This window comes from Blennius ocellaris (assembly GCF_963422515.1).
Source record: "Blennius ocellaris genome assembly, chromosome: 14".
Lineage (NCBI taxonomy): Eukaryota > Metazoa > Chordata > Actinopteri > Blenniiformes > Blenniidae > Blennius > Blennius ocellaris.
In genome coordinates, this window is record NC_137663.1 from 18257170 (window position 1) to 18277491 (window position 20322).

Genomic DNA, 20322 nt, shown 5'->3' on the forward strand with positions numbered 1-20322 from the left:
CAAAATCTAATCCAGTCTGGTATTACCTTAAAAAACAAACAAACAAACAAACAAACAAACAAACAAACATCAGATGACATGATTTAGGTGAAAAAAATAAATACATTTTGTTTGAAAGACTGCAAGATTATAGACTTTGTGAAAAAAAAGAAAAATCATTGATCCTGGCAAAAAATACTTGAAAAATAGCTTAATGTTAGTCAAATTTAATTATTAGAGGTGAGATATTGAGAGTGACTTTCCCAACCCTGCTGCTTCCTCAGCAGTCTTTTTGCCTCCTCTGTTTGTAAACTGTGCGCATGTCCCTTTAAGAGAGAATAGCCCTTACAGGGTGTAAATGTGGCATGGCTTTTATGGCTTATGTAGATTTGCAGTGCCCTTATCAGCCATTTATTTAAATTTTTTTCTTTCTTTTTTCTTTTTTAAACTCTAAATGGTCTGGCAGTTTGACCCAGCGTTCCCGCTGCTGGGCACTCTCGCTTTAAAGACTCTCAGCAGACCGAATGACACGGCTCTGTGTCCATCCAACATGTAATCTTTGTATCGTCCGTAACTGTATGAAAAGATGTTGACATCGCTCGCGAAGATGCCATTTCTGTGACGAGCGTCGTCGTGGTCGTGGTCGTGGTCGTGCTCGGAGCCCGAGGCCGCCGGACGACGTGGAAAAGGTCACAAGGATTTGGACACACTGTGGTGAACTTGTTGTTTTTCAAGTGATAGGAAATAAATAAGTCTGAGTTCATCAAAATGTGATAAATCTCCTGCCACAGGTCACTTGGGGGTAAAACTTAGCAAATGTATTTTTTTTTCTCTCTCTCTTTTGTGGAAGCCTAAAAATATAGCTTCTCTTGCTCATTTCTCTGGGAGTCCTCTCTGTATTTTCCTTTCTCTTTATTCTCACACTACACACATTGCATTTTACTCATGTATTTTCCCTTTAGTTTTGTACTGACTTCCACTTTTTGTAATGTGAAAGAAAGGGGCGATTCTTCTTATTTGGGTGATTTTCTAATGAGAAGCACTCACCTCCAGGGCGGAGTTTTTGATACACGAGGTTGCTTTAGTTTTAGCACAGGGGTTACATTGTTCTGTAAATAGGCCCTATCTGTTTAGCAGTGACATCACAAGAAGGTGGTTGCATTTCTAAATCATTAAGGAGCCACTGAGAAGTGTCTCCTTGACTCTGATGATTTCAGTCTAACTGAGTGTAGCTTCCAGTGTAAATAGACACCTCAATCAAACCTGAAAAATGTAACCTTGCCTGCATTACTTATTTTGCTGTCTTGCAACAAAGAGAAACCAAAAAAAAAACCAAACACAAAAAGAGATACAAGACAACTCATATTGAATGTATTATTGTTGCTCAAACCTATCGAGGGGTCAAAGCACATAACATTTATCCAAACGCTGTTACTTTTTTGTGTTTGAGCGTGTTCATGCATACATTTACACTGGGCACGACATGCTTTTGCTTCAACATGTCATCATCACCTGTTTGTAGAAAAGCCAGATAAGATTTTGTATTTCACAGCCTCGACGTTTTAGCCGGAACATCGGCAAAACCGCGGCTGTGATGTTGAACCTTTCTGTCTGCTAACCCTCAAAAGTTAGCGAAACATCCGTGTTAATATTTGAAATAAACTGTTTATTTGTGCATACGTATAGGGATATTAATGTTTGATTTGCACATACAGTATATTAACTATTTCTAAAATGAAGATATTAATGGGCAGTGCAACATGCTGGGACATAGTTTTATTGTTTAAATTCAAACTGCTGCTGGAGGCAGGTTGAACATCCATTCATCTGGTATCCATAACGATTTATCAAATTTATCAATCACCAATCATCCTGAAAGGCTTATTTTTGGAGGTAAATGACGAGAAGAAAGCAGACATATACTCTCTGCAGCCTCCGGGTTGAATATATTTATATTTTCTTCCTAAAAGCCTTGCTTAAATCATAATGCTGGCCATAAAAATGGGGCCAGCTGAGGTTTAATAGGCTCCTGACCGCTTCAAAATAATCGTACAGATGTATTTAAAACTACAAAAACAATGTTATATCTACATTTTTTTAAGGATTATTCCTCCCAAACATCTTTTACCAAATTTCAAATGTAAAAATGTTTTTAAAATCATATAAATTTGTTATTTAAGATTAAAATGTATGTTTGGTCAATATAACTGAATGAAGTAGGAGGGAAACGTGTTCAGCAGGCTGCCTTGTAAAATCTAATTATAAAATAGGCCTTTTCACTTTGGATTTCGTGCGTAACACTGTTATGGGAGTATTTTGTTTGTGGAACTTATTCCATAATGTAGTGGCAAAATACAGTTTTAGAGTCAACAAGATTGAAAAGGTTTCTCGTTTTTACATATATTGGCTTCTCTTATTTGTTTAATGTGGTGCAGTGATCTTCTCACAGACTTAACAGTTGGATCTACATGGAGGACAGGCTGGTGCACTCAGATTTCAGCCAATATACATGACAGAGAATATAAAAGACAACATTGTCTTTATGTCTCCCACACATTGCTGCACATTTGTAGCAGTCTCTCCACAGCATTTGGGTCCTCAGACTTTTCAGAGACAAAGAAGCAACGAGTTTTGTGAAGTCTGACAGTCACCGTCGGAGCTGAAATGGCTTTGCTCTGAATAGTCACTTCATTTCCTTAATGCCTCTCTTTGTGGCAAAGGCAGTCAATTTGTTATTCTAGTACATTGTTGATGGTGACATTTGTGACAATCAGCTTTGCTTTTTACACAATCGCTCACTATATTTGGAACAAAGACTCAGATTTGAAAAATTACAGTGGGAGCATGAAGCAATCAGTTTCGAAAAGTGTCACATTTGAATGAATAAGCCACAGAGAGGTTCATCAACATATCGAACGTTTGCTTTTAAAGTACGCTACAGTAGGTTTTTATTTGTTATTTGGTAGGAAATTACTTTAGTTCTTGGTGGATCAGAGGGTTGTTGTCGCTTAAAAAATATGTGTTGCTATATTGTACAGTGAGAGTGATTTGAGGATCAACCAAAGACAGAAACTTCAAGAAATTTCAAGACAGCAATTGTCCATACGAAACCCTTTCCCCTGTGTGCACATGTAACTGAAACAACTCAAATCTTGATCCGCTTCATTTACAACCTGGAGGCGCCAGCGGTGTTGTTTAATGACCTACAGGATGACATATTGTCATCATCTGTGAACATCACAGAGTCCAAAACCCAAGTTTACGACGTCCACGTCCACAGTCTGATCCCACAAGTCTGAAAACGGAGAGAGAGAGAGAGAGAGAGAAAAAAAACAAACAAACCCTGCAAACGTAATAATATCATTTTCACAATCCTTTCCAATGTCTGGCAGCTTCCCACCTGAGGGCCTCGGGGTCACTCTAATGAACGCTACCAACACAATATCACTGCTGCGTGTCCATCACCGAGCGCTCCGCTAAAAAAGAGCGGCGCCCACTGGGACGGCACACGTGCCTTTACCGTACACAGTGAAACATCTGTGACGGGAACACTGTGGAGTCACTCTGTTGCTGGATTCCCCCGGTGTCGCCGGAGTGACAGATGAAACATATGCGGCGAATAAATGTGGTCCGCCTCGACGCCGATACTGTGGGAAAGAAACAGGTTTCGCCACATGATTCATCCTTTTTGTGTGAAGAAGCAAGTTGGACAAGGTGAGAAAAAAAGAAAAAAAGAAAAAGAAAGAGATAGCAAAGAAGTAGCCGTGCAGCTGATAAGCACATCGGAGATCTACAAAGCCCCCACATCTAATAAAGCACTCTTCATACCTTTCCTGGTTGTTGGTTGTTTTTTTTTTCTTCTGTTAGTGTGGTGATTAAATTTGTGATCAGACCTGCCACTCAAATCCCAGCTGCCCACGTGCACCTGAAGACTCAGACGTCCCCTAAAGTCTCCTCACAACCCCTGAAACGTGCAACGGAACCAGGCAGCCCAGGTCAGTTAAACCTGAACTTTTATCACAGTTTTCTTAATAAAAACACGTGCTCTCAGTTTATTTACTTTTTTTTTTTCATTTTAGGTGAGCGATGGCGGTGTTGGCAGGAAGGCTGCCTCCAGCTAACCAATTATGACCCCCTGTTCAATCAGTCACCTCGTAAACGTTTAATGCAGGCGATGCCGGTGGACGCCATCCGAGTTTCAAATGGGTTTCCATCTGCAGCCGAGAAATAGCAAGTAACGTTTATTGATAAAGCTCTTTTCACAGAGAGAAATCACAACGTGCTGCAACAGAAAATGGGCGCAATAAAACAGAACATGGCAATTTCATAAAATACAGTCAAAGTGAGGAAAGTATTTAGCTAAAAGCTTTCTTAAATAAAAACGATCCAAACGAACCAAAGAAATTAACCAATTATTGGTGTGCAAATTAAAACTGAAAATATGGATTCGTAATAAGTTTATATTTATGTCGACGAAAGGAAAATTTTAAAAAAAAATCTGAAATATGTAGACAAACTGACTTCTATAAATTAACCGTCTTGCGTGGAAAAGCAGAGAATGCATTCGAATCCACCCATCTACCACTTAATATCGAAGCACTTTAACCAATTTAGGATTGTGGCACTCTGAAGCTGATCTCAGCAGACTTTGGGCGACGGCACAATAAACCCGGGATCCATCAGAGAGCAAATCAGAGAGACAGACAATCACACAGAGGGAAAAAGCAGTTGGAAGCCCAAAACAGACGTGACCGGCAACGTTCTCGATGTGCGATGGAAGCACTGTGCGATAATGCCCTCTGTTATTTCATTTGTTGCCCTCTGAATAATTTATCAGAGCAATGTTCCCGTTGATCGTCCCACTGAACATTCGCCGGGAGTTTTCCGCCCCGGCAGTCGATACGATCATCATCTTCCTTTTGTCCATAATGGATCCAACATTATCACTGTGGTCTCTTGGGTCTCCAAACCGCCATTTTTTTTGTCTGTTTGTTTTTGAACCCCTGTTAAAAAGAGCTAAAATTCTAGTTAAAAAAAAAAAAGTTATCTGAATAATGAACTTTTCCTTTGTATTAAGGTTCTTATAGTAGCATATTTACATTTATTTTCACTTCCTCCATGTTACGGTCACCACCATCTATCAGCAGATAAACGAGGACGCAAATGACATGCTATGATTATATTTCTTTTTTTTTTGCCTTTATTTAACTTAAGCTCAGCCCTGTCCATCAATGCAAACACTAATACTTGACATAACATTTAAACTAATAGGCATGTATTTTTTTTTTTTTTATTATTATAGGAGGAAGCACAGGTAGAGCATGCAAACTCAAGAACAGGTTTTTTTTTTGTCGTTTTTTTCCCACTGAGCAGTTGAAGTGTGTAACACCTCACACCCATACAGCCACTTCCTTTCAAGCAGTGAAGCGAGGATCTCAAAAGTGTCAATAAAACGTGCTTTCTTTTCTTTTTTTCCTTCTGCACTAAACACGTTAACACGCCTCATTGGAAGTTTGCTGCACAAGCAGCATAAAATAAGTGCCATCACATTATGCAGGATTGTATCAGTCCGGAGGAACGCTCACGACTCCCTTTTTATTGCCCCCGTGTCGTTTATGCACGTGTATATTTTTCCAGGAGGCGGCGGCGACGTGGCAGGACGCCGCTTCGGTTCATTTGTTCATTTTCGGTTTATGAACAACCAAATAATCCTGGAAGAGTGTATCGTCTCGATACGGAGGACCCGCAGAAGCTCCACGGTGCAATCGCTAACTACAACGCTTCGCTCTGCCCGTCCTAAATTCATCCCCGCTGTCTGCACATCTGCTGAATCACATTCAATTCCCCACAGGCCGCATCACAACACAGCCCTCGACATCCTTTCAACATGCTGCAGCCCTGAGCGTCTCTTGGCTGCTGGGGAAATGGGAAAAGAAAAAAAAAGAAAAAAAAAACTGCTTTTAGCTCAAGTGTTTTGGAAAACAACACTCATGCCTGACCAATCGTTTTTGTCTTCCCCCCGTCTGACATCTGATTGCAGCTCGATTTTGTAGCACTTAAATATTGTCGTTACTGAACCAAAAAAAAAGAAAAATGAAATGGAAAGCAAAGACAAACGATGAATCCAGAGATCACAAGTTACTTTTATTTTCTACTAAAATACATGGTTCATGCAGGTTTTTGTCACTTTCCACAATAATCAACAGGAACACAATTGAACGAGAACCACCTGGAGGCATCCGGCCTCACAACGATAGGCAAAAACAGGATGTGAAAGTCACTCGGTACAATATCTTGGGTGTGTGCAAATTTCTAGTGGCTTCATAAATAAGAGTCTTCGTCTGCTTTTACATGCTTTCATTTGATCACCAACAGCAAGCCAATCATATCGTAATGTTGCACGTGATTAATAACAGGGGGAGAGAAAGCCTGGTCATAAAATCATGCTGAATGTGCGGGCAGGGGAGAGAAGAAGAAAAAAAAGGAAGAAATAAAAAGTAAAGTAGCTGAGAAAAATATTGCTTTTGAAAATGAATGTAATAAAAATCTGCATACAGTACATCGAGTACCCCTCCCCCCCTCCCTCCCTCTTTCTCACCGTCTCTCCATCAGCTGCTATAAAGACTCACAGATGTGGTTCAGTTTGGTCGGTCTCCCCACTGATAACCCCGAAAGTGAAACGCACACGTTCACCTTTTCTCCTCGATTTGATTCGTCCCACGGCACCAACCCGTCGCCCGCGGGAAACCAGGCTGCGCAGTCACCAGGCCGAGGCGTTAGCCCAAGTTTAAACAGTGGCGTATAGAAGGCATATGTGAATTAGAGTATACTAAATGTAAAGGAGAGACCCGAGCATGGAGGCGACTCGACGCTCTACTTTACAAGGCCTGCTATGATCGTCGTATGAAAATAAAAAGAGGTAGGCAAACTTTCTCCGCCGCTCAGAAAGTACTGACAGCTTAATAGGATGCAGAAATGGGTATGAAGTGCTTATCAAACATGCTACACACAAAGCCGGTTTTCAAAAATGACAGTCCAGCACAGCATGCTTAAACTCAACCACTCGGCTCTATTCTATTAAAAATAGTTTCCTTTCTTATACAGCTGGTTGCATATCAATAATATTAAGACTGGATTTACCTTCTCATGTAAACGAGGAGACAACAAAACACACAAACCATGCATGCATTATCATCTCCAGTGTGGAACAATAGTAAAACACAGACGGATGTAACTGCACAGCATATTTAGTGGCTTCAGCTTGGACTTTTTTTTTTTTTTCTTTTTTTCATAGCTTGCAGGACAATGGTAGAGAGCTTTACTAATACAGAAATTAAACGACCAAAATTCAACGCATCTTCTTGTCTTTCTTAGTACCCGTCTGCATGACATCATTGAGTGAAAAGGACACAAACGCGATCTGCTCGAGTTCACTTTCGACGCCGCACTCCATCAGGCACGAAAACTGATCCTTGTCCCCGTTGTAGGCCAGGTCTGAGTAGCCGCTCGGGCCGCTGTGGAGGATCCGGGGCCGGTCCCATCCGGACGAGTGCAGGGGAGACCGGTTCAAGTACACGCCCATGTCCCTGCGGCGGGACTTGTTTGTCGGGTGCATGAAGAGGAGCCAGGTCTGCGAGTCTGGCGACAGGAGCGACGTGCCGCACGCTTTGCTTTCGGCGTCGTCGTTCGGGACGAACTCGGGCGCGGGGAAGCCGATGACGCTCCCCTGGCAGCCGGAGGGCGGCTCCACGAGCTCCGGGGCCATGTGGGGCTTGTCGAAGTAGACGCCGCCGTTCTCGCTCAGGGCCACACACCTGTGGCCTCCGCTGTGGCGAGCGTTGCAGTAAAGGTGGCTCCGGCCCTCGTGATCTATGATCTCCGCCATTTCGCACTCGCACGACTTCTTCCGGAGCATCTTGCCGATGTGCCAAGTCTGCCCGAAGTCCTCGCTGTATATCGACAGCGCCCGCGGGTAGACTGTGAAGGGGATGGGGAAGGAACAGCATCTGTAGGGCACGTAGTAGGCGTAGGCGGGGACGATCAGTCTGCCGTTCTCCAGCTGGACGCCGTGGCCGGGGCCCACCGCGAACGTGGCCCATTTGTGGACGGCGCCACCGATCACGCTCTCCGTCAAGTCCGCGGTCTGACTCCAGCTCTGACCGTCGTCGGTGCTGCTGACACAGCAGAGGCGCGCCTTGGTCTTACCCGTGACGATCTGCTTCATCTCCGTGGTGTTGCCCCAGATGCAGACGAAAAATAAAAACAGCGTTTTGGTGTTTTTCTCATACACCGGGCACGGATTCATGGTGCGGTGGTTTGGTAGACAGGCTGATGACAGTTCCTGACTGGACGACCACTGTGGGAAAGGGGAAAAAAAAAAAAAAAAAACGATGAGAAAATGAGAACAGAACAAGTTTGCGTTTGCTGGTATTGATGCCGGTGATTGTGTGAGAATAATAACCTGAATAGAGCCATCATCCTTAAGTGTTCCTCTTCTCATGACAAGGATTTTAGCGTCATGGTCAGCAGGCGAGGATCTTTTCTCCGCGAAGGCGAGGAAGGTGTGACAGTGTCTCAGGTAGATGAGGGCGGGGATCCTGTACGTGATCCCACTCGGTTCTCTTTCAAATAAAGTTGTTTTGACAGGTTCATCTCCACTGCCACTCTTTGACGGCGTGTTTCCCATGGCGGATCAAACGTCCTGCAGGCGGAAAATAAAATGTTGCACGTGACCAACCTCCTTCCACAGTCTTTTATAACCTTTAGCACAGACTCCCGGGAAGAGTTCACAGTCCAGAAGATCCTCATAGACGCGCGCGCGCGCGCACACACACACACACACACACACACACACACACACACACACACACACACACACACACACACACACACACACACACACACACACACACACACACACACACACACACACACACACACACACACACACACGAGTGCATCGTTACAAACAGATCACCCCACGCACGTCATGCACGCAACAGCACGAGCCTTACCTTCACTCGTCACGCTTCAGGTGTGTCACTCCCGAGCTCTGCGTGAACGGCATTATACCGTCTAATTGCACGCGAAACCGGGGACCGCTGATGTTCACGACACTGATGCTGTGGGTTCATCAGAATCCAAAGACGCCGCCGAGACGAGAGGGACTCGCGCCGTCGTTTCCGCGTTCGCTCGGGTCACTCTTCGCGGAAGTGAACGTCGGGGCGGAGCGCCAGGATTCATCTGTCATTGCGCCGTCAGGAGGAAACGCCTTCACCCAAACAGTCACGTGAGCCGTAATTAGGAATCGATTCTCTAACCGCAATGGCAGATCACGGCTGCGCACTGCAGTGAACGAGCTGAAATCGTCTAAAACGCGCACATATCCGACGCTAGGTTGTCTTGAATGGTGATTATCTGCCACGTCACATCACAAGTTAGCCGCTATCGTATTATAACGTCGCGTGTTTGACGGTTTTACATATTTCCCTCGGGTTGGGGGTGAATTATCTTGTCTCTGTGTGTAATCTTTGATAAGTCAGCGCCGCTGGTCTTTTCCGGCTTCGTCCGCGTGAACTGGCGCGCCGGCGCCCCCTCCCGGAGGGGAGGGGCGGCGCCTCGTCTTGCATGCTGTTGCTAGGATACAGAGCACCACACTGTCAGTTCAGCCCGTGAAAAACATCGTTAACGAGGGTTTTTTTATTTATTTATTTATTTTTTACCACCCTACACCTTTTAACTTCTCGCAACACTTTACAACTCATATTAGAAACAGTTGTTCTGCGATAAATGGAGGACAGACAGGATGACTTCAGCAGCCTATAAATTTGATGCCGGACAGAGTCTCCCTGCTGGGAACCGCAGAAGGAGAGACGGTGGGTTCAGAACCGTAAAGAAGACTGTTTTTTTATTACCCTGAAGTAGGGAAATTCAGTCATCGGCACTTAAAAGACAGACATCAATAACATCAAAATGATAGGGTTGTGTAAAATTAGATTAATCAATTTATCATTACTTAGATAATGTAAGTATAGAGCTTACAGGTGATTAAAATGACTGGGTATAAAAAGAAGATCATTAGGATGGATAGAGGATCCAACTATCTTTAAGAAAAATTTTCAAAATGTGCATGAAAAATATCAAATTCTCAGTATGAAATTGAGAAGACTGTTGGTGTGTGTGTGTGTGAGTAGATCACAATGTTTCTTTGCAGGTGCTGGTCACTGGCTGGCGGCTTACAGAGAAGCAGAGGAACAGAAATCCAGGAGAATCAAGCAGAAAACAAGACGGACCAGTACAAAAAGCAAGAACAGCGCGGCTCATACTCAATGTGGTTTTACATTAGACGGGCCTCTCCTGGTATGGAAGTGAAAACTAAGCATACAATCATATACCGGATAAAAAATATTGCCTTTTTGTTGAATGAACACCTGTAATGTATATTTTCTCTTCATAGCTGCGGCTGCATTGTGCGGACGAGCCCTCTGAGCTCTGCTCTATTAACATCAGTGAACGCAAGCTGAGTTCTGTAAGAAACATTTCTCGTGTTTTCAGTTATTTTTCTTCACTAAAATGTAAAAAAAACCCAAAACATTTCATTGGCTTTCTTTCGCAGGCCAACTCAGAGGACTTCAAGGTGTTCGATCATGTAGCCTCCATCGACGCGTCTATCAACTCGCTCTCTCTGGGTGATTCTTGTGAAAATGTCTTGCACATCTTTTACTTTATTCTACTGCTTGTAAAACAATTCACCAATCTGCACTTATTCCACAGGATCTTTCAGCACTTTCAGGTCTTTAAGAGAACTTAATTTAGCTTTGAATGGGATTTGCAATGTGACGTTTGATGCTGCTGAGTTCCCATATCTGGAGGTAAAACAAATGACAGTTTAAATGTGATTTTTCCTTCTCTGTACACCAGCGTGATCATCTCAATCGTGTCTCTTTCTTCTCACAGGTTCTGGATTTGTCCTATAATAGTGTGTCAGCTGATGGTTTCGTGGCCCTCAGTCGGCTTCCTGGACTGAAAGTCCTTCACCTGAGTGGAAATCAACTCTGCCGTCTTCCTCCCAGACCGGACTCCTCCTATCAGGAGGAGACGTAAGTACCTCGCTCTTCACGAAGCGACACAGCCTGTTTTTGGATTCGCAGTCTATTTATAGCATTTTTAATACCAACACTGTTTTCTGAGAACAGTGGCTGCTGTCAACTCAGATGATGAATTTGTTCATATCTGGTAAAAGTTTCAGCCTTTTCAATGTCCACTTTAATGTTTGTTTAATGATAATTAAAAAAAATATATAATAATTCCACTCCTGTGGTATTCGCCCATTTGTTCTGAGGAAAAAACATCATACACAAATACACATTACAAAAGTATTCTCTTAAAAGAGTGCTAAAAGTATGACCTCACTTATTGTAAGGTATTTATAAAACATATCTACATTCAAACCGTCTTTTTCATCAACAATGAAGCATATATACTGATACTATGATGAACTAGTCTAGCAGGAAATATCTCTATTTAAAAATAAATGTATTGGTTACATATCAAATAACTGTAATATGAATTCACATTGTGGATTTAAACAGGCTGTACTCTATGTTTTAAAAACTAGAAAAGTACATTATGTGATGTCAAGCTACATACATGGAAAAAAAATACTGCAAAAGAATGATTTAATAATAACAACAGTTGCAGTTTAAAAAGAATCCTAGGAGTGATTTATGGTTTTATTGGTATATTAAGGCTGAAGTCCTCAGTCCCAAAAAAAATGCATTTGATTTGAACCTGAGACCCTAAAATAACCCGTATGTGAGAATATTACTGGATGAAGCAGGACAGGACATGGATTATTTGATCTCACAAAATAAAAATGTTTTAAAACTGACCAACAGGGGGCGCCATTCACATTAATGGCTGTTGAAGTGATTGGAAAGACAAATTCATCCCCCCAGTCACAAAGACTGAGAAACATCAATCTGAAAAGTAAATATAACTTAATTGAATCTGTTAAATTAACAATAAAAAATAAAGTTAACAGTTTTACACAAATACATCTCGTATTGAAATAAAATTATATACTTATTTGTTGAACAACAAAGGCAAGAATACCCATAAGTCGTCACAGTTCCCAAGCTCACAGCCTGATAAATATAAAAACACAAGAAATTACGTTCACTTTACTTAGATTTAATTTTTCATGTAAAAAAAACCACAAAAAAAACCCAATAAGTTTAAATAAAGAATAGTCTTGCTTCATCAACATAATTAGATAATGTGAAAAGTTGCTTTATTTTGGTAAAGTAGAACTGAACACGTTTTACTGACTCATCAAATATACTTAGTATTTTGTGACTGTTTGTCTATGGAATCAATTACAAATGTGAATTGGTTCGTTTGTCGTGTGTTTAGGCCGCCTGGAGAGGAAAACGCGCCGTTCAGGTCTCTGGAAGTCCTGATGCTTGACGATAACAAGCTGTCGTCTGAAGTCTTCAACAGTCTGACACACCTTAAAAAGTTAGGATTTAACAAAACCCAAAACATTACGACTTGCCCAGATTCTTACGCGTCGATATCAATCATAGACATTTTCATGAGGATTTTTGTTTTTTTTCCTTCTTCTTCATTTCCAGGCTGAGGTATTTAAACCTGAAGGGGAACCACATTTCTGAAATACCACACATGGAGCTGATGGGCTCATCAAAACCTGCGCCGGTTTCTACTGAAGCCCAAAAAGAGGCACTTGGTAAATCTGCCCAACATCTGGTTGCAGTCATGTGTAAATAGCTTCATTCTTCACCTGTTTGTCAGGAGTACTTCAACATCCGCGAAAAAAAATATTGACGCTCTCGGTTTGTTTGTTTTTTAATCTCTCTTCTTTTATCCAGCCCACGGTGAGTCAGGATCCAACGCCGACAGATATCTGAAGGTAATCTCACTGGTGAGTCTGTGTAAAGTTGGTGTTTTATGTTGTTTCGACATCGTCCAATGTGAATTTATTTATTTATTTTTTGCATTAAACCTGTGCGCCTGATGGACACCGCAGATCTTCCAGCAAGACAACTGGGAGGAGCGCTGCAGAGAACATGAACAACCTCTACCGGAGCTCCGCTTCCTCAATCTAGCCGACAACAAGGTGTGGAGTTTAGGTGTGTGTCTGTGTGTGTGTGTGTGTGTGTGTGTACTTTTCAAGCAATCTCTCACCAGTGATTTGTCATCAGATCGTCAAAGACGAAGTGCTGATGGCCGCCGCCCTCTTCCCAATGCTTCACCAAATCGATATTCAGTCCAACCCTCTCACAACCCAGAGGAGAGGTAATCCTCTTTCTATCAAAGAGACTTTCCCTAAAGATTGATCCGGAACTTTATGAACCGTCACACGTACGCTTTAACGTAGGAGACTCTCCGTTACTGACGTACCTCCAGGAGAGGCTGGGAATCACCATCAAGCGCAAGAAGAGTGAGGAGGTCAAGAAGGTCCCGCTGACTCTGTCCACTTCTCTCAAATGGAAGGTTGGATGAAGGCCTCTGTGAACGCTTATCAGTGTGTGTGTGTGTGTGTGTGTGTGTGTGTGTGTGTGTGTGTGTGTGTGTGTGTGTGTGTGTGTGTGTGTGTGTGTGTGTGTGTGTGTGTGTGTGTGTGTGTGTGTGTGTGTGTGTTGGTCTATTTTGAGCATCATGGGTCGTACAGGTATTCACTGTCGCAGAACCGCGAATTGTTGAGCGCCGGCCCAAACTACTGCGAAGGTCAACTTGCCTCAACATTTATCTTCTTTTGGCATTTTCGTACCGCAGGCGGAGGAGAACGTCCCGAAGGTGTCAAAGAAATCAGAGTTGATGAATGCGAGTTGTCCGTCGCGCAGTTCGTCGCCAAACTCCCCCAGCAAGAGGCCGCCAGCTTCTGAGCGCCGACGTCCCACTTTCCCCCAACATGCAGAGCACTTCTTCATCACTCAGGTGTGCAACATTGTGCAGTTTTTCAAGGATTTGGGAAGTGTTAAAGTATTTCCTTTTTTAAAATTTGCTCAGGCAGCCGATGTTCCTGAACTGGATGTTTCATCTGAGGACAAAGAAGCAGCAGAGAACGACAACAGACACAAAACCAGCCTGAAACAATTCGCAGACTTGAAAACGTTGGTGAATAAAAAAACAATTCCCGATACTTCGAAGCCCATTGGTGAGAATGTAGATTCACCTGCAACTGATTCATTTGCGGGTTGTTTAAATTATTATTATTATTATTATTATCCTCAAAAGTCTGGCCAGGGATCCACTCCAGAGAGTTCATTCGTCTCCCTTACTGTCAACAGGATTTCAACCAGCCATTTGGATGCTGAAGCACACGCTGAACAATCTTAATGTTTACAGAGACTCTAAACCAAGACTCGACAGCATCCAGAAGCCGTACAGGGAAAAAGAGAAGCGGGTTTGATGAGTCGGCACATTAACAATGACCTGCGCACATCATTATGGTCACAATCGAATAAATCGCCCCACCGACATTAAATCTCTGTGTGCAGATCAAGGAGCTGCCGCCTCTCAGAACAAGAAGGAATCCACGCGCGAGGGTTGACGAAATGATGCAGGGATTCAAAGAGAGCCGCGCCATGAAAGTAGTGGCTTTAGGTAAGTTCGCCTCACAAAACGCCGAGGGCTTTCCTTTTCACGAGCTCGGCTTTCTCTCGTTGCGTACAGGCAGCGCCGTGCACAACGCCGGCAACGACGAGGATGAATGCAAAGAAGCTCGGTCGCTGCTGAAGGATCTGAGGGCGAAGTGCAAGCTGGTTTATGAGAAAGCAATGGAGGACGTCACCAGCTTTGACTGCGACACCAGCTAAAAGAGAGCATTAGCAAAGATGTTCTGTTTTTGTTTTTGTTTTGTTTTTCTTTCCGAAGATCCGAGCTTACCTCTATAATAGATTGTATTTTCTGCATGTTGGTAGTTTACTTCAGTTGCTTTCTTGCTCCCCTTGTATCCCCCTTGCCAGTAAAACACTTGGAATTGAGCACATTGAGCTTTTACGTGTTAATGAATCGTTCAGTTTTTGAATCACAGCAATGCAATAATGTGCATTTTTACCTTCACGGGTGACCAAGTTACTTCTTACTTTTTATTTTCATCGAACATCAGTTATGTCCAGTGCCTGTCGGTGACTGTATTCCAGAGTTCAGCATCAGTTCATGACACACAGGAATATGCAAATGTGTGTGGTTGTTAATGACGGACACCTTCGCTGAGGCTTTGAGAACAGAATTGAGCTGTAAGAACAAGTGTGTTCACATCAAATAGGTTGATGATTTATTCAGGGCCCGCAAATCTGGTAGATCTTTATAACTAATTTCAAATATCTTTATCGTCCTATCTAAAAGCTTACAACAGAAGCCACCATAAGCCTCCAGTCCTGTTTCGTTTGTTCCTTCCTCTTCTTGATTTCAAGCTCTTCTGCTTCATATGATTCCCATTATTCGTGGTCGGAGCGGGCCGCAGATGTGGAATGCACGCTCAGCCTCGATGGAACAAATCAATGCACAGGGATTGTACATATTTTTTTATTAATCTCGGCCTCCGTATGAATTGAATGGTACATAATTTATGAACTGCACACACTGACCGAAGTGCTTCCTTCATTAGTGAATCAGTTACTGTAAGCAGTGCAAGTGCAATGTAATAATCCTTTCTTTTGAGAACCGTTGCAGGGCTGCATGTAATCATCTGTATCCATCCCTATAATTTAACTGCATTTCATATACGGGCAGCACTGGACACCAACCATAACATAATGACCACCTGCCAGCCATAACAGGTGCCATGATCAGTGTTGTTTACTTTATATGTCGGTGATCATAATGTTATTGGTGAATGTAGTTTACATTTGTCTCCCTCAGGCCGGATTTTTATTTCAACCGTTTCAGAGACAGAATCTTCTTGAAGCCATCGGTGGTTCTGTTATGTTCTTTGTACCTTGACAGTTTGATGCAGATTAGTTTCTGTCTCCATGATGGAGTTTGTTCTTGTTTCCAGTGGGTTCTGGCTTGATCTTAGTTCACCTCACCAGAATGCCGTTACAAAGCAATTATGAAGTGATAATGATGAGCGCTCCGTTCACCTTCGGTTGCATAAGTGCTTTGTTTTGATGTTGGGCTTCTTTGAAGTCATAAAAAAAAAAAAAAAAAAAAAAAAAAAGCTAAATGAGCACATACTATCGTGCGAGAGGTTATTCCACACCTTTAACCTCTCCACAGTTTTGGGCAATGATTAGTCACGCTGAAGGCTTTTATATTCCAGACACATTCACTGACATCATCACAAACATGAAACTTGAAGGTAAATGCTTCACAAAGTTCACATTTTCTCATTTGATTCATTTACCATTTTTTTTCTTGAAACTGGACGCATCCTCACTGACCACACACACACACATGCTTGCAGTAAAATTAAGGTTTTTTGTTTTTTTTCCCCCATGTCTGAAGATGCTGGCATCAGGAGGAAAAACTCAAAACAGGCGACTGAATACAAAAGAAACTCACAAGGATAATCACAACGTCCGAAAAGGCTTTTTGTTAGAAACAGATATAAGACATACCCAAAATACTCTTGCAGACTACGTCCAAATTTTTCTTGGTTAACAAGTCAGCTTCAATTTACTTTGAGTGCATCGCATGAAAGCCATGAATCAAAGACAACAGGAGAGAAAGTAGGTCAAACGGAAAGCAGTAAATCCATAAATACACTGACTTTTAGGTTATATGTTAATAAACGTCCTGTCGTTAAAGGTGAATGACACCATGAGAAATCTCCCATTCCAGCTTGTGTTTTAATGGTCTCAAGCACACGGCCTGAAGTTCATGACACCAGTGCGTACTGCGGATACAACCAGTCTACTTTTGGCTTTTGTAACAGTAAATAGTTTGTGCATAAAGTTTTGTGGCTCAAGGACAACTAACAAACACTGCTGTTACTATGATGCATTAGCCAAGGAGCAGTAAATATCCTCCAACACTTGTTAGCTGTTGTTTTTATATCTCTTGTGTCTGGTTTTCTTTTTGTCATCATTGTGTCATAAAAGCAGCTGGCTTGAGATGTCGAAGCTGTTTCAACTTCTCACTACTCGGTTCACGAAAGAGGACATCCTGAGAGGTCGCACATTTTTACCAATTTGACGACCTTCCGGTGTCTCATGAAATGTCCTTTACCGTCTATTCTTCGTCTGAATTCTCCTTTAAGATATATTTTTCGGCTTGGAAAAAATGTGTTATTTACACTATCTGATCAGATGGCAGCATGCATGATGAAGGTAATTACGCAGTCCACGTTTATATATACACTAAATACTGGAAACCTCTCCCAGTTTCAGCGTAACGAGCTGAAAGCAGGTTTTACTTGACACCGTGGAGCAAAGCCAGGAGCAAATTATGTCTCATTTTATTCCTGGAGGAGTCTCTCGAACGTCAACACAGAATCAACACACAAAAACAGCTCTGATGTATTTTTTTTTTTCTTTCTTCTCTTCACATGAAAAACTGTTGAAGTGACTTATTAACTGAAAACACATTTCATCAGTGCTCTCGGTGAACACGATCTGGCAGCGGAGCATGATAGTCTGTCCAAAAGGCAGGAATAATAACAAAAGACATGATGAAGAGAAAAGGCATCAGTCTTCTGCGTCTTAGTCAAAAATGATCTGTGTTTATGTACGTATCTTTTTTTCTCTTCTTCTTCTTCTGTATATTTGAACGCACTTTCACATCTGGAGCATTCATCACAGCAATCAAGCCTGAGAAAAGTTTGGCTAACGTTTGTTTGACTCTCAAATTGAGGGCCAACAGTTAAGCTTTGAGAATAACCCTGCAGAGGCTCAGACACCAGGTTTGGCTCAGGGAAAATAGGCATGAATACCTCATCAACACTCCTCATTACACAAGTGCCAAATGAGTTCACCGCAGAATGGACCTGTTCATTATTTCTCCTGATGGACATTTGAACCTGAGCACACACTCCTCCGTTGGGGGGTGGGGGGGGGGTTACATTATTAATTACAGATCATGACCGTAAAGTTGTTGTCGCTCTTCTTTATCTTGTAAAAAAAAAAAACAGTACACCTCACTGTGGTCTGTATTTAACAGTTAACAGTCATTACAAGCATGTGTTTAAAATTATGACCTTTAAATTCACCCGCTCAGGCTAAAGTGTTCACGACGTGTGTCCTGGTATTGCTCATGTTTCCTTGGCCGCGCTCCAATCACCAGCTAAAATGATCAGGGCCAACTTAATTAAGGAGGGGGCGAGGGTGTAAAAAACACAGCGCTTGATAGATTTCGGAAGTATTTTGACGAAGTATATACTCGGGGGGGGGGGGTTCTGCTGAGCACCTTAATCAGCTATGAAAGCAAACACATCTATCAGACTTAATCAACTTAACACAGTTTTGCTCCATGTGAATCGAAAAGCTGTCCGATTGATTTGCAATGCTTCAGTTCCTCGCAAACACTGCACACATCCCTGGGCTGTCCTGCTGCAGCACGCAAGGAAATGTCGCATCAATATACATTCACAAGTGTTTTGTTTGTTTGAATATTGCAAAACTACAAAAATCAATCACTGGTTACCCAATGTGAACCATATCATTGTCAAAGATCTTTTCAGGACTTATGTCCTCTGATGGCCCAGAAGAAATCACATGTAAAACAGCAGTAAATCTGTTTTTTTTTTTTTTTTCACAATTTTGGCTTCCAGTCCTGAGTTAAGTTGTGACCCCCGAGTCTCCAGTTTTCTTCTCTTCTCGCTGAGTCTGGGCTGCATGGGCAGCAGAGGGGAGAACACATACACACAGAGAGCTAACCAGCAGCATGATTTATACCTACTGACTGCCCCCAGCTGCTACAATCGCCACAGCCAAGACTAAGCATGCATCGCTGAATGAGCCCTCGGGACAAATTGGAAGAATCCATGAAATATGGACTCTTGTCAAAAACTGCAGAGTAAGGTACCAAAAGTCAAGTTTGAGGACGAGCAGGGCAATGCGCATTTGCATTTAAAGACATCCAGCGTCCGGGTCAAATTTCCTATTCTCATGTCTTTGCCACGGTTTTGCCTATATGAGCGTAAAAGGGAGAGCTGTGCTTGTGGACTGTGAGGTCCACTGTGAGGAAGAGTAACAAAGCCAGGGATGATCAGTAATGTCTGGTGCAGAGTGGTAAAAAAAACACACACACACACACACACACACAATGAGTCATTGTCAGCGAGCATGTCGGGAGTTCACAGAGAAAGGAAGCAATAATATTGTGGAGCCCCCACTCGGCCCACCAGAACCTGCAGTTGCACACTGACTGAGTCATGGGAACCGCGGTGATAATTTGACACCTGTTGATCAAGCAGGCCTGTGGAAAGACTGCACACGGCGCCGTTGCCCTGAAACCACTCGTACAAATCCCACTCAGCCATTCGACGGAGCTCATTCCTTCCATGACCCAGGGTACGAGCTTAACAGAACGACGACTTTAACGTTTTTGCTTGTTTTGTGGCGGCACGGATGTAGATTTTACGTTTCTGCCTCCTCTACTTTTGTCTTGAGTAAAAAACAGATGGCCTATAGTTCCACTCACAATGTTTGACCACTTGAGGGCAGTGAACACAACCTATATTTATTTATTCATATATCTAATGATAAAGAATTAGATTTGTGAGTCATATTTTGGTCATCTGCAGAGATTATATAGATTTTGTCTGGGCTCTAATTTGTCTTTACCAATGTCTGGAAATACTTTGCTGTGTGTCCGTTAATGTCCTGACCGTAATGTGTACAGAAGGTATAAAGAGCTTCTTTTGTGAACAGCTGCAGAAAAGCTCACTATGACAGCTATCCCAGTGAATCAAAACTGTAGAAATCTGGGTTGGACAATAAAAACAATGAAAAACTCGAGTTGAAAATGAGCTGCAGAGTTGAATAATAACTCTTAATGGTAGGTCAATGTGAGAAACCCCCATAATAACCTAAAGCAGCATAAATCAAAACGTTGTGGATTGAAAAACGTGGAGTCAAGCAACTTCAAGTATGTAATGTGACTATGTAATCAATAATGTCTATTGCGAAGGGATAAATGATTCACTGCGCCAGTAGACTGGAATTTGCAGGAGGGTGTTACTGCTTTCTGGCTCAGAGATTTTTACTTTATTGCACAAAATTGGAAGCATGCACTGCTTGTCAGTACACATAATACAAAACATATTTGTATTTCCATCTATTAAGACGTCAACTAATAAGAAGGACAGTTTGAGTTTTTAATGTGATTAATTAGGTCAAACACATGACCCCCTATAGATGAAGTTGGTTGATACAC

The 20322-nt window shown here is 42.4% G+C and overlaps 2 protein-coding genes across 2 annotated transcripts; one reads left to right on the top strand and one right to left on the bottom strand.

Moving 5' to 3' along the window:
• Window positions 1–6620: 6620 nt before the first annotated feature.
• LOC308139064 (sialidase-3-like) lies at window positions 6621–9124 on the bottom strand. The gene is made up of 3 exons (XM_080508390.1): window positions 8994–9124; window positions 8441–8680; window positions 6621–8335 (listed from the first exon to the last, which is right to left on the bottom strand). Exons 2-3 carry the CDS (start codon window positions 8663–8665, stop codon window positions 7328–7330), a joined length of 1233 nt encoding a protein of 410 aa, XP_080364516.1. The 5' UTR covers window positions 8666–8680; window positions 8994–9124; the 3' UTR covers window positions 6621–7327.
• Window positions 9125–9809: 685 nt separating this feature from the next.
• Window positions 9810–14819, top strand: xrra1 (X-ray radiation resistance associated 1; the record flags this gene model as incomplete). The annotated part of the gene is made up of 16 exons (XM_080509006.1): window positions 9810–9854; window positions 10436–10507; window positions 10595–10667; window positions 10753–10850; window positions 10936–11078; window positions 12394–12498; window positions 12615–12727; window positions 12870–12910; window positions 13028–13117; window positions 13203–13296; window positions 13379–13494; window positions 13777–13938; window positions 14011–14158; window positions 14292–14407; window positions 14502–14607; window positions 14677–14819. 16 exons carry the CDS (start codon window positions 9810–9812, stop codon window positions 14817–14819), a joined length of 1665 nt encoding a protein of 554 aa, XP_080365132.1.
• Between the last annotated feature and the right edge of the window lie 5503 nt (window positions 14820–20322).

What these genes read in the sequence shown, in the direction of transcription:
- LOC308139064 (XM_080508390.1), bottom strand. Translation starts at nt 8,665, where the DNA reads ATGGGAAACACGCCGTCAAAGAGTGGCAGTGGAGATGAACCTGTCAAA. An exon ending in AGGATGATGGCTCTATTCAG is followed by an intron (nt 8,336 to 8,440) that starts GTTATTATTCTC and finishes CCTTTCCCACAG; the next exon opens with TGGTCGTCCAGTCAGGAACT.